General features: G+C 43.6%; 6 protein-coding genes across 6 annotated transcripts; 4 read left to right on the top strand and 2 right to left on the bottom strand.

The window, feature by feature from the left end:
• Positions 1-234: 234 nt before the first annotated feature.
• On the top strand, positions 235-3699 carry L203_101467 (uncharacterized protein; the record flags this gene model as incomplete). Its single annotated transcript, XM_066210907.1, has 8 exons — positions 235-357; positions 416-528; positions 580-1453; positions 1508-1776; positions 1827-2072; positions 2120-2408; positions 2462-3249; positions 3303-3699. 8 exons carry the CDS (start codon positions 235-237, stop codon positions 3697-3699), a joined length of 3099 nt encoding a protein of 1032 aa, XP_066067004.1.
• A 222-nt stretch (positions 3700-3921) lies between these two features.
• L203_101466 (uncharacterized protein) lies at positions 3922-4562 on the bottom strand (the record flags this gene model as incomplete). The annotated part of the gene is made up of 4 exons (XM_066210906.1): positions 3922-3967; positions 4019-4277; positions 4383-4441; positions 4558-4562. The coding sequence occupies 4 exons, from the start codon at positions 4560-4562 to the stop codon at positions 3922-3924; spliced, it is 369 nt and encodes a 122-aa protein (XP_066067003.1).
• A 267-nt stretch (positions 4563-4829) lies between these two features.
• Positions 4830-5717, top strand: L203_101465 (uncharacterized protein; the record flags this gene model as incomplete). Its single annotated transcript, XM_066210905.1, has 3 exons — positions 4830-5088; positions 5140-5600; positions 5655-5717. The coding sequence occupies 3 exons, from the start codon at positions 4830-4832 to the stop codon at positions 5715-5717; spliced, it is 783 nt and encodes a 260-aa protein (XP_066067002.1).
• Positions 5718-6216: 499 nt separating this feature from the next.
• L203_101464 (uncharacterized protein) lies at positions 6217-6743 on the top strand (the record flags this gene model as incomplete). Its single annotated transcript, XM_066210904.1, has 3 exons — positions 6217-6327; positions 6494-6565; positions 6618-6743. 3 exons carry the CDS (start codon positions 6217-6219, stop codon positions 6741-6743), a joined length of 309 nt encoding a protein of 102 aa, XP_066067001.1.
• A 1020-nt stretch (positions 6744-7763) lies between these two features.
• Positions 7764-12167, bottom strand: L203_101463 (uncharacterized protein; the record flags this gene model as incomplete). Its single annotated transcript, XM_066210903.1, has 19 exons — positions 7764-7857; positions 7912-8147; positions 8199-8283; positions 8333-8490; positions 8554-8610; positions 8675-8756; positions 8853-8965; positions 9020-9040; positions 9091-9209; positions 9260-9288; positions 9366-9474; positions 9534-9795; positions 9852-10040; positions 10091-10205; positions 10257-10450; positions 10497-10951; positions 11002-11398; positions 11453-11506; positions 11550-12167. The coding sequence occupies 19 exons, from the start codon at positions 12165-12167 to the stop codon at positions 7764-7766; spliced, it is 3387 nt and encodes a 1128-aa protein (XP_066067000.1).
• A 321-nt stretch (positions 12168-12488) lies between these two features.
• Positions 12489-13247, top strand: L203_101462 (uncharacterized protein; the record flags this gene model as incomplete). The annotated part of the gene is made up of 4 exons (XM_066210902.1): positions 12489-12827; positions 12887-12928; positions 12980-13137; positions 13187-13247. The coding sequence occupies 4 exons, from the start codon at positions 12489-12491 to the stop codon at positions 13245-13247; spliced, it is 600 nt and encodes a 199-aa protein (XP_066066999.1).
• Between the last annotated feature and the right edge of the window lie 537 nt (positions 13248-13784).

Here is a 13784-nt window from a genome sequence, read left to right as displayed (position 1 = left end):
ATTACAATCTACCCTTTCAACGTTTTTTCCTGCACAAGTCAGCCTCATCGCCAGTCCCATTGGAGTGAGCAGCAAAGGCTGGATTGTAGGGAGAAAGACATGGGCAACCGATACATCAAATCAATAAGATCAATTACCGTCTGTCATCATCCTTTTTGACTGACCATACTCTTCCTATTCATGCCTAAATATCACTTGGCATACACCAACCAAGAGTTATCGCCATCATACACAATGCCTCCTGGCAATAGGGCAGCTGTCTCCTCTTCCACAACTTCAACGGGCAGCAGGAAACGCTCTACTGTACCAAAGCGTAATGCTATTGCATGTCTGAGATGCAAAGAGCGCAAAGCGAGGGTATGTATACTGCTCCGCCTTGAGAGGTGACGCTAACTAATTATTGTTGTTGATGCAGTGCGTTCCAGCACCGCCAGGTTCAAGCCCTGTTCCAACATGTACCAATTGCTTGGGAGCTAGGAAGGAGTGTGTATATCTTGACAGGACACCTAATGAAATTTTCCTTCTCGAGTCAGTTTGTGTTTTCTTGTTGGACTGTAGACATTCTCTAATGAGTTGCAGATATGTCTCTCAGCTCGAATCACGATGTGCAGCCTTGGAGAAGGAACTACGCAAACTCAATCCCAAATCACAATTTGTTACGGATCATATTCAAGCTTCAGCAGAGGCTAGAGAAGCTGCAGTAGTCAAACTCAATAACGCCTATGCGCCTGACTTTAAACCCGAATCAAGAACTTCTACTGATCAAGCACAAATATCATCCGCAGAGGCAATACCTCAAGGAGACAGCTCCAGTGCGACTGGTGCCGCTGGATCCGGTGGACAAGCTCAAGCTATCACGCCGCTAATGCAAGTCAACGAAGCGGTCACTACCAAGCCTCAAGATGCTGGGAAAATGGAAGGGATGTTGCCGAGTGAAGAAGAAGGGGGTGACGGAGATGAAGATGATTTTGCGCTTGGTATGGGTATGCTAAGTCTCGGAGGTGGAGAAGAACCTGTCTATGTTGGTCCATCATCTGGAGTGAATTGGGCAAGGGTTTGTGCTACTGCACTTCGAAGACCACGAGATCGTTCTCAGCCTTCTTACCTCTCTCGTTTCTCCTATCTTGCCCCCCCAGAGCTTGCGTCTGTACAGTCAGCTTTAGAATATACACTCCATCATCCAACACCTCCGCTTCCAGCTCCAGCCCTTGCCGCACATTATCTTGATCTCGTATATGACCATATTCAGTCAAGATTTGGGTGCTTTGATTGGCATACGGTGCGATACTGGCATAACAACCGTGAAGCTATATGTCAAGGGCGACCATTATGGGGCGTGGGAGCAGGCGAAGATGAAAGGAGGAATCTTGCAGCGTTCTTCTTATGGCTTTGCTATGGCTATGGTGCAAGACTTGGTGAAGATGAAAAGCTGCCTGGAGCTGTATCTCACGAAGTAAGTAACCACGTTGATCCAAGATAAACATGGTCGCTGATGCGATGAGCCCAGGTATATTACAACGCTGCCGTTGCTTGTCTCTCCACTTTATCTTCCCACCACTCTCTTGCAACCGTTCAAGCGCTTGTATTGTTAACAATCTACGGTTTCCGTCATCCCACTGCTGAAGTTTCAGTCTGGCAAGTTGGAGGCTTGTCTATGCGTACTGCAGTAGAGCTCGGTCTTCATCGGAAAACAATGTCCAAAGCTGAGAGGGAAAAGGACCCAAAAAGATACGAGATGAAGAAACGAGTGTTTTGGGCAGTTTATTCGCTTGATAGGTGAGCTTGGTACAACCCGTTGTCGGAATCAAACTGCTGACAGCGATCAGGATGATGTCTGCTCAGCTAGGCCGTCCAACAGGTATTCAAGATCGCGATATAGATATCGAACTTCCAGTTAACGTTGATGCCGACTTCAGCAATCTACAAACTCTTCGCGTAATGCAAAACCAACAGTTGGAAGCGATGGCTGGCAAAAGACCAGGGGATGAGTATGCTCATGGTTATGGAAATGTGACAAGTATGACCTCGGCAATCCACAACATCAGACTTAATCAACTGAAACAGAAAATCCAGTATGTAACATCATGGTTTAAATTGCTCAAAATTGACATTCTTGGAGGGACGCAATCTATCGTCTTGATAAGCCTGTCAAGCTGTCCAAAGACATTTACTCTCCGGAGTGCCAAACTATACCCAAAGTCGACAACATACTCGTACAACTCGACCAATGGCGCGCGTACCATCCAAACTCATTACCGGGCGTCAACGTTCCAATGCTGAGTAGGGAACATTGGGAACTAGAGTACCACAACTGCGTACAAATGTTACTTAGGCCTATAATAGCCAACAAAAAAGCGGGTAGAAGATATGTGTCATTATGTCTAGAGTCAGCAGTTGCACTTTGTGAGGTAGGTTTCGCTACTTTTCCTTGTCCTACATTGATGTTGACTCATGTAAACAGACACAGAACACATATCTTCAACCTCCTATAAGTTCTTCCAAGCTTTCGACATGGAGATTTTATCGTATCTTCCTCGCGGGCATGACACTGCTTCACATTATCACTACTTTTTCCACAGAAATCTCTGTCGTCGAACAACACCATGCTGAGAATGCTATTCACTTGTGTCAAGACAGTTTGAGTATATGGGGAGACTGCTTTAAAGCTGCCAAACGGCACGAAAAGTTGTTTCAAGAACTGGTTGGAGCATGGCAAGCTAGAAAACTTTATGAGACGACAAACTTCGCCGATAAGGCATTTTCTGGTCAATCAGTTTTCAACGATTCCAGCTCTCAACATGCTAAGCCCTCAGATCATACTGCATCACCTCACAGCTTCCAACAGAAGGATATCCAGCCGCCAGTGGATATCATGTCCCAGTTTCTTAATATGGTTAATTTTGCCCAGTCTACACCAACTCGTCCAGAACAGCTTGGAGGTCAAGAACCACCTGCTCCTATGCAAGCACTGTATGGAACAGATATTAGTTGTATGGGAGGAATGGGCGTCAAGGAAAGTGAGTGCTTTGCGCAACAAAAGAAAGCACATGGATTTGCCAGACAGGTCGTCGATTCAAACCTGTTGACAAGCAACATTGATTTCGCACAAGACAGCGAAGACAATCGAGAATCTGCTGTGGATGACAGGGGGGATGTTCACAATGCCAGGTGGACCTCTGACCTATTGCCTGATACGCATATTATGCATCCAAGAGAGGATAACTATGGCATAAGGAATGACCTGTACTCGTCAGCAATCTTCTCTCATGTCTTTCATTATTATGAGCTAACGAAAACTCTAGGTTAGTCACGTCTTTCGGCATAGACACAGATACGCCAATGCCTCTTCAAGGCGTTGAAGATAGCAATCTGACTCTTGGAATGCCCTTTTTCCAGCCTTCAGCTCATCACGGTCATTGGAGTTCGTCTGCGTGGGACAACGTTCCCTTGGGCAGCACTAGAAGACGAGATGATCTGGAGACGATGGATTTTTTTGGAATGAGCAATAGCCCAATACTGGGTAGAGGAATGGATGCAGTCACGGATCCTAATATGGGAATGAGTGACTGGAATCTATTTGATAAGCCGCTAAACCCTTCGACGAATACTGTAATACGAGCTAACGACGGAGAAGCAAATACAAATGGAAATAGACAGCGTGTTTCTCACCAGGTTTACCAAGTAATTTTTGATACTTAACCCTGGAATTATAGGCAAAAATGGATAAGGGGAGATTTCTGAACGTTTGGCTTTTTGGGATAGCGAAAGATAAAAGTTTTCTTCTTGAAAGCATGTTTTCAAGTATTGCATGTAATCAAACTTGATACATAAAGGTCATATTACAAGGCTGCTCCTGGCGCTTTTATCTTTTGATGCTACGGCTCGCTCTTCAATCTGATTACGCTCAACACTAGACACGATTTAATCAAGTTTTTTGGTTCTCGTGAAACCTCTTTTCTCGTTCGCTCTGAATTCGATCAATCAATATCTCTCCCGCGCAGATTGCCTCCTCACTCACGAAGTAGGTGACTCTTGAGCTCCTTCGGAGCTTCCTTTTTTAAAGCCAAAAGCATCCTTGTGAGCTTTGATTCCATGCGCCCCTCTCTTGAAAGCGACCTGTATATTTTGAATGTACTCATCTCTACTGGGAGGGGCCCTATCTGTTTTGAGAGAAACACGGGATGTGGTAGGATCATAAGAAACACCGCGGGATTGGAGAGAGGATGTGGTGGACGTAGTACGCGCTTCTAAGAGGCTTGCAAACTTTGAGCCATAGTCTTTTACAGCAAGTCGCGAATTTGAATGAGAGAGATTGAGAAAGCATTTGAATCAGTTGCAGTTCTATACATCGATGGACTGGATCACAAAGGAATGAAACATACAAATGACAGCGATAAATATGCCCAAAAAAAAAGCGGCTGATATTATATCCCAAGCCGATCTATACAAAAGTTCATGTTAGTTGATATGGTAAATAGATGATAAGAAATGAGTCAAACGGAATGGGCAGTTTGAGGTATATCTTACCAATCGTTGTTAGTAGATAAGACAACTCACGCCATTGCTATTTCCGTTTGATCTCAGACCAACACAGCGAAAGAAAGAAAAAATCAAATCCTTAAGGTTGTTTGGAAAGTAGGATGACAAAAGACAATATTACAATAAAATGTAAAGATTAAAACACAAAAGAATAATAGAAAGATTAAATGGAAAATTTCCCGTGCCCCCCTACAAAAAAAAATGATGACGAAAGAGTATTTTAAATGCTGTTGACATGATTTATTTCTTTATATCTCTCCAATCCGCTTCAACACTATATCTTTTCAAGTATGTCAAAATCACCACAAAAGGCTACTGTTGAAGATGCTTCTTCGCCATCTCTAGCTCCAGCTGATTCATCGACAGAGACGAGAAAACAAGACGCAAGTGGCAGTGAGGAAGAATGGGATCCATCCGAGGATAGACTACCCGGGGACACTGAGACGGAAGACAAAGGCAAAGGGAAAATGCCAGAGGGAGAAGAACCAGAGGAGAGAAGACGCAAAGACCAATCAGTTTGGCAAGCTGTCTGGGCTGCGGAGCAGAATGGTGAGTGCATTTTGTACATTAACTTTGGCTCTGTTTGACAATCAAATTCAGCCTATTATTTTTGGAATACCAAAACGGAAGAAGTAACTTGGACAAATCCCTTGCAACAGCAGCCCACAGATCAGCCTCCCTTACCGAACGAGCCGCCTCCTCTCCCATCTGGTCCTGCTCCAATACCTCAAGACAATCATCCCGAATTTGGCCAATTACCTGATATTGACCCTGCTCTTGCCTGGCTCCTCCCTCCTTCTCAAAGAGCTGGTACGGTTGCCGGCTCAGATGCTTCTCTTGCCCAACGCGCTGCGTTCAATTCGAGAACGGGTAGATTTACACCGGCGGATTTCGCATATACTGTTGATCATTTGGACGAATTTAATCGGGCAAAAAGAATGAACAGTCATTATTTTGATGTGGATGCTTGGGAGAAGGAGAAGGATGAAGAACATGCCAAAAGAAAAAGAGAAGAAGAGATGGGGGGTGGCTTGAAGAAGAAAATCACAAAGAAGGACATGGTAAGTAATTCATGTCAAGCTTTACATCCAAGAACTCTACTCATTTTTTCCCAGGATCGTTTCAGAAAGAAGGCTGCAGAAAAGAAAGCTAGAAGTCAAGCTTGGCTCAGAGAGTAATGCTATACAATCTACCTTCATCGCTCAGCGCTGAGAGGTTCTTACATGTAATGGCCTTTAGGCACCCTTTTGGGGTAGGCAGTCCGTCATTATTCGTCCTTGGCCATTTACTCATCAACGCGAATGTTCATTCGGTGTACTCATTATTGATGCTACTTGAACGCTGTAAGCTGAGGGCTGACACAGTTTGTCTAACATGATGAAGCTTTGATAAAATAGAAAAACATTCGCATCGCCTTTAAAAAAGCGGGTCAATAGTTACAGCAGGATCCCAAAACATGTCAAGCAAAGCCAAAAGTGATCGATTAAGAAACATGGCGAAACTGCCAAAAACAAAAAAAGGTCCACAACTTTGACCCAAGCGGTTGGTAGCAATGATGCTCGCGAGCAATTGAATCAAAGCGACAGAGTGGTTGAGATTATAGTCGGAAGGAGTCCTAAAGATTTGGTCAATATATTATAAGAACAGGCTAATATTTCACCCACGTAGAAAATATAAATGAACTACCCAAATCATAATTTTTACAGTATTACCGCTCCGCACAATCTTCCCTCTGATGCCACCAACGGCATTGGCTACACTCAATTTACTAACGCCAGTAGGCAGATTGTAAGTATCGGCATTGCTGCCACTGTAAATGGTCACTTGAGCCGAGGATTGTGGGATGACAGACATAGAGGTTATCGTCTATATAATTCCAATTGGTTGGGCATGGAGTGCTTGGCGAAGAAGGGTTAGCTGCCTTGAGCTGAGGGCGGGTCCAAAAGACCATTAGATCACTGGCAGAGAGGTAGGCTCCCTTCTTGAAGACGGGGGCATAGTATGCGATAATCTTGAACCAAGCTATGTGAGGCATACTACTGGTTTATCATTGTGAATTGGCTGATCAGTTCGGATAGGATCTATATAATGGCTTTCTCCGCAATCTAAAGACAGCTGCTTTTCGATACTTGATCCAGCGTAATGGTTCACCAGGCGAGAATGCGGATGTGCAACGGCTTCACCTAAAGCCATCAGTCCTGTAACAAGATATATGCCCAACATCTACGGCCAATAATACGAGGTTAACCTGAGGAAATTATAAAATCAGTCACGTCATTAACGCAAGTATAGCCAAAAGAGTGAAAAAGACAAGATTCAAGCTTGCTGTTGGGGGAGGAAATGTGTTTGAAGATGAGAATTAAAACTATTCATGCAACAGTTTTTTCTACCATCTCTCGAATCCAATAGAGAATGGGAAAAGTTATTCTTCAGCTTAGGTACTTTCTTTATCTTTGCGGTTTTAAACCCCGGAATTTGGTTTGTATTTTATCTTATTTCTCTTCTTTCTTTCCGTGTCTCTTTTTTTACTCTTTCGTCACGCTCAAGAATTGTAGGATGTACGAAAAGGGCTCTTGAGCGAGCAGCAAAACGGGGACAGCGCAGGAGAGAGCTCAGCAACTGGGAGATGGGTCATCCTGGGGTTTGTTGTTTGTGCTGGGAAAAAGTGTGGCTTAGAGAGATGGCAAAAGGCGCAAGGGATGGTGGTTGAATTGGAAAAGTCTGTCGCTGAAAATTCTGATTTTCGTAGCCCTGTATTCAAGCCACTGGGGATGAAAAGAGTGTATTGTCAAAATTTGTACTGGGTTTGAGTTTCAACTGCCAAGGAAGAGAATTTGGGTCGCAACGTTAAGCTTATCGCCCTGTAATTGTTGTGGACAAATAGCTGGTCTGGCGACTATAGAGATGGAAAGCGACGAAGCTGAGACTATTGAGAGGATTATAAAGAGGACGGGTATTACTTAACATATGGCCACTCTAGCTGGATAAGGGTAATATTGGCCAACTTCTTTTGTGAAGGAGCAAGATAACTAAGAGGAGATGTAGAGTCCGAGTCGCGATGCATATAGTTGCAGTTAAAAATGCTTTTGATGATACAGCAGAACACAAAAATCTACAATACTGTATGAGCAACAATTCTCTTGTGGTCTCTCAAATGAGACCACTGTGCAGTCGATCAAACGTAGTCGGGCGCGAACAATGTGTTCACAACGAAAAAATTTGGTTTAGACAGTCTCTATCACAGGCGCGTTCGTCGTTGGCTGGGTCACAATTTGGACGAGTTCTTGATAAAAGCACCATGCGAACGATATAAGAGGTCTGGTTATACAACAGTTAGACTCTCTCATCTCAGAGCATCACGAGTTGACGTACTTTGGTCCCAGTCTTCCAGATTCTTCATCTTCTGGCTGCTGGCCGTGCCATTGACCTTCGGACAACTGTTTCTCCCATTGTTTGACATAGGTCTCTTCAAACGTTAAGGCGTAACAATGTCTTGCTATTACCTGCATCGGACTAAGAGTGGTTTTAAATGAAAAGTCCTGAATGATTTTCTGGGCAGCTTTGCGGACATTATTTACAAGGACTTGATAAGCTTCACGGAGAGGCTCCTGAGATGTTCGTGTAAGTACAAGGCCTATTCCTATGTAGCACAGAATTACATTGAGATTTTGGTCTCGAGCTCGTCTCCGACGTTTGTTTCTGATAGCTATACCAGATGGGATTTCTGGCTCGTATACACGATATCTACGATTTTGTTACTCACTTGAATGGACAGTCAATCTCAAAGACTTACCGTCGCATATCATACTGAAGATCCTTCTCGTAGGTAGCTTTTAAAGGCTTAAGTCTGTCCAAAAGGCTTTCATGTAGAGGATAACGAGTGAGACGTGGATCAGTTGGATAACCCATAAGTTCAAGATCACTTGGTGAAAAGTGTGGATCCGACTGAACCTTAATACGAGCATAAGCTCATTGTTTCTCATTAAGAAAATAGAGTAAAGACGGATAACGTACGATACGGAATATTTTTCCCAAAATTCCTGTGCTCCGGTATACAATCTTGACATCGTCCTATCAGAAAAGAAAGGTAGAGAGCCTTAAGTGCTTTTGAAGTCTCGATTGTTAGGGGCCTTACCTTGTCCATAAAATCAGGCCATTCCCTAGGACGAAGGGAAGGATCAAGAGTAGCCGCTTGACCAGTCTTTGCAAAGTCAACACTAAAACAAGTAAGTGAGACATTATCGATAATATTGACAGAATATTGAGATATACGCAGTCTAGTAAACACACATTAGTTGGTATATGATACATACCTCTTATAACTTACAGAGTGAATTTCAGAAAGATGAAGGCATCTTGGATCAAAGGGAGTAAACATATCTGACAAAGCCAAGTGGCAGTTATCAACTTGTCCAAGGACGTCGTTCTAGGTGAAAATCAGCTCAGTTGACCTCAGCACATTTGACTGAATACTACTCACGAGAATGTATTGGACAAAATTCTATCCCGATCGTTCATAAGCTCAATCTTTGAATCAGTTTGTCAACGCACCTCGTTCAAATGCCTCTGAGTCACAGAATTCACGCTGATAGGAAGAGGGGCCCTATAGTCCATAGCATCGTAAACTCTTAAAGATTGCACGAAGCGTTGATCCCAGATGAGAGTGAAGTCTTAGTTATATCAGCATAATTGTGAGATTCCGACAGAAGGAGCAATTCACCATCACCATCCAAATCTCCTCCGCCCAACCTATATTAGTACAACCCATCTGTCAGGCAAACATAGTCATGAAAGAAGAAATATAGTGCAAGAGGCACAAAACTTACATGGAAGGCAAATCTCGTGAACCTTGAGTACTAAAAACCACTACGTTCTTTAGATGCCGCAACTCTGGACGATCAACGGCTAAGACTCGTCGGACGTCACCAGGATGCACTTATAGTTGTACAAGGTAAGTGAAGCCTTCCACGAGTCAAGAGAACTAGAAAACTCACAGGCTGGAGCTCTGCACACTAAGACTTCATTGATGACAATAATGGCTGGCGACTCATCGTTCTCTTGAAATTGACAGAATACTTCGCCTTCTTGTAATGTACCAGTCTCGTCCGCGACTCCAATCAAATAGACTCCGCCATTTAGTCTTACTCTTGCTCTCCACTTGAGATCTTGTAAAGCTCTGCATTCAATTATCGCGGCAACATCCAAGACGAGAGGATTGGCATGAAATCCTGCTTTTATCAATTCAGCCAAGGGAAACTGAAGAAAAATCAGATAAGCATGATTTTTCAGCGGTTTGAGACGTCAAGGCCTACGTCTTCAGCGAGTGCAATCAGCTCCACGTCCTTCTTCGTAATAGCGCCATCTCCGACTCTATCTCTGAAGCCTTTGATATCAGAGATTGCCTCTTCAAAGATACTGATGATAAGGTTATGGGGGACACCATTTGCACACATGATGTTGATAAATTGACGATTCAAAAATGCGGCTTGGTATTTTGCAATCTAGAATGCAGAAATAAGCTTTTGTCTGAAGCCGTTGAATATTAGCGCACTCGGATGACATTTAGATCGGCAAGATCACTTTTGAATTTGATTAGTGATGGTCGTAGTCGAATTTCTAGATTTTCGACTAGATGTGGCCAATCAACAAGAACTCCCTTTGCACCACTATCCCAGATTGTTAGCTAGCGAACCGACAAGGCTCACATTACAACATACCCAAGCCGAAACTGAATGGCGGAAGGCTTAGTATTGATCCCCATATTTTCATTCAAAGCCAGTGCAGCTTGGTTCAAGACCTGCCTTCCTGCCACTCCGCAACCATCTGTAAAGCATCTCTCATTTCGCATAATATCTGGCATTTCCTCTCCGACGTTAATTTTTATGTTCACAATACGGCTGGTACTAAAAGGCTGACGTGAGATCAGTCAATAGACTGGTTGTTATATGTCCCCTTACCAATCCCATCCTGGCCGCGTGCTTAGCCACTACAGTTTCATGCACTGTGCCCATCCAACTGCGTAGCTCTAAGCCATCGATAACATGGGTATTAATAAACCATATTGCATGTTCTTTCTGTTGAGAAGCAGAAGATGCAACAGGGTAGAAAGTTTCACCGCCAATTACTAAGCCAAATTGCAAAGCTCGTCGAATACGGGCCATAATGCCAACAGTCGGATTGATACTATCCGCTAGTTTGAGATAGTCTGCTATAAAAAGCCTGTCTTCTTCATCGGTAAACTGCACCCGAACAATACCGTTTAGTTTATCATGATATCTTCGGGTCACACTGTTGGAGGGTTCGTACTGTGGTGGTCCAATCAGTAGACGGCTTGGTGTAACGAGAACAGTCCGGATCAACACAAGATGAGGCTGGATGTAAGGAGGTTTTCGACGGAGAAAGGCAGCCAATCCTAGCCATGTGTAAGTAAGGTATCAATATAGATAATCAAGCAGCACTCACTCGGAACGATGACTCTCACGTCACGAATTCTTTCGTGACTAAACAGCGTCTCCAAAATACGATCATGAAAAGTGGTTGAGCTAGATACTTTTTCCAGCACCGTTATAAGGTCGACTATATCTTCAGGACGGACGATACCGTGCCCAATTAAACCTTCAATGAGCGTATGAGTGGAGAATGGTAATTTTGACAACTCGGGAGGTGTATATATCCGTTTGAATTCCTCTCCTGTAAGCGCCCGAACGGTCCACCGCGTTCGTTCGCTAGTCGAAGACATCAGGCTCATTTCTGGGTCGGCTTGAGCTAAAGCTCGAATTTTATGTGCGCTTGTGAGAAGTCTGTCGTATTGCTTCTTGTGCATCCGAAAAACCCATCGGTAAGTGTTCCAAAAAGTAGGCTTCAGGAAGACATTGAGAGATTAGCTCTCGTTCTAAAGGCAACAGGAGCTTACATAGGCACAGGGACCCTCCGGAATAGCTGGAATGGGACCTGCATCTCTTTCTGGCTAAAATGGCATTAGACCAACAATCGGTATGCAGGCCACTCACGGTACCAGAAATAGCAAAGTCCATAGCCGTAGCTCTTCGACGACTGATTAGGTATTTTGTACCCTGCATATAGTCGGGCGCCCTGTCTCCCGGATCAAAAGCCGTATAGAACTTTGGAGGCCGGCGACAACTGACAGTAACAGTCACCTCAAGTGAATCCTGATCAGTATGCCCTGCGTCACCTTTTATAGAATCCTTGGTGATATGTATACCTTGATGGGTAATGTCATCGAATGACAGTTCAGCGTGCAAGGGATTGAGAGCCGGAGGAAGTAACTTAGGATCGAGCTTCATCTCGGCCTTGATAACGAGTACTTGGCGCTTAAGGTCAAACGCCATGATGGATCTTCCACTCCGCCTACTATCAAGGCCCTTGCGGCATGGTGCTCCAAACACCTGGGTAAATTGGCGGCCGTGTAAGCTTCCCATGGCGATTGCATCTGGCCAAAATTGATATCTGTCAAAGTCACTAGGAATCTCTTCTGTCAAGTGATAATAGGCATTCTTTCCCGGGCGCGGCTCGCTTCGTTGCCCATAGTCGGCCATAAGACGCTTGACAAAAAGCGGGTCAGAGTACTTTGCAGGATAAGCATCAACACCATGTTTGATGGCTGTCATGAAGAGTTGCAGAGCTAGAGGGAGCTGTCAATGTAAGAGTTGTGATTGCTCTTACCAGTACGCAAGCAGAGTGGGAGATACAGATGATGGATTGGGATTTCAACAGATATTTGAGAAAGACAACAGATTCGAAAATATTATGAACAAAATAATATAAACAAAAACAAATTGACTTTTCCTTCTCTCAACGACTTTCCAAAGAATCAGTCATTGATGATTACGTAATGATTATCTTAATCTACGAACTGATAGTTAATCTCAACTTTGTCGCAGTTCAGTCTTTTGAATTCAATTTAAAAGACTTTTTTTCAACTACAAAAGATGGCGCATACATATGCTCTTTCTTCTTTCTCCTATTCCATTCCTATTCTCCATGCCGCTGCCCATCCATCCTCAACAGTGATAGGGCTCTTCCTGTCCTCATCTACCACCACGAATGAGCGAATCGTTGACGATGCTATACCTCTTTTACACCTATACACAAGCTTGTCACCAATGATGGAAGCAGCGTTATCCTTGGCTGAGGCGTACGCAAAAGGCAAGGGAAAAAGTATATCTGGAATATATGTTGCAAGGGAAGAGGGAGAAGGACTTGGAAGAGCAGGGGAACGCATCTTGGCGTCTATAAGAAAGAGGTTTGATGGAGCTTTTGCTTTGAGCGTAGGCTTTCTTCAACAGCTTAAGTTTCTTGTTCTTATCTAATACTACGGTTGATATAGCTTGACAATGACAAATTAGCAGCTGGACAGTTTGCTTACGTTGTACGCCAAGCAACTAGATAGCCGCGTTCAAATACCTGACTTGGCCTCTAGCTTTTTCCTTCTTCGCCTGAATCATCATCGCAAGTGTCTCCATCATTACCGTCCTTCACATTGATCTCCCCTACCATACCAACTGAGCTGTTGAAAGTTATCAGGGAAGATCGATTACATAGAGGTGTACGAGACTTTGATGATCACCTTGACGATTCGTGAGTACCGTTGGCATGTAGCTGTGCTCATATTGACTCTGCTTTCTAGATCTTGTGATTGGCTAGAGAATGCTACTGTGAAACGTGACTTGCAAAAGCTAATCTCATAATGCATCTGTCACAGAGGACGGCGTTGGTATGAAATTATACAGTACAGTCGGCAGGTACTGTGCCACTATACTCAAGGTACTTAAGCTTTAAAGATCAATTATTGATCTGCGAGTTGATGTTGTGAGGAGCTCTTCCACAAACTCCTAAAAGAATAACATCTAGAGTTTCCAATCACAATGATCAAAAGTTTTACCAGGATGATGCTGCTCACAACATAGCTCAAAACCAAAAAACTTTATGCTAGCCTGAATGGGTATCTGCAAATTTACGACCGTTTGAATAAGACAGGGACACTTGATAAGTTGGAAATTTCATCTATCATGTTCAATTGATTGCATTGCCATTGCTTTACGTTTCAAAGAGGCGTATGAACAGAGCCAACAGAACTGTTTGCCAGTATCAGCCAATTGAATTTATATTACTCGTTGTTTCCCATTACCGTGTTTACAAATAGCACAGATGAGATGATTTTTGTTGCAAGATAAACAAATGATGTCATTTTGATATCTGATAAGAATCTGCGCTAAGAGATAAAT

Source organism: Cryptococcus depauperatus, chromosome 2 (assembly GCF_001720195.1).
Source record: "Cryptococcus depauperatus CBS 7841 chromosome 2, complete sequence".
Classification (NCBI taxonomy): Eukaryota; Fungi; Basidiomycota; class Tremellomycetes; order Tremellales; family Cryptococcaceae; genus Cryptococcus; species Cryptococcus depauperatus.
The sequence above is the reverse complement of the archived record's forward strand: the minus strand, read 5'-3'. Positions and strand labels throughout refer to the sequence as shown.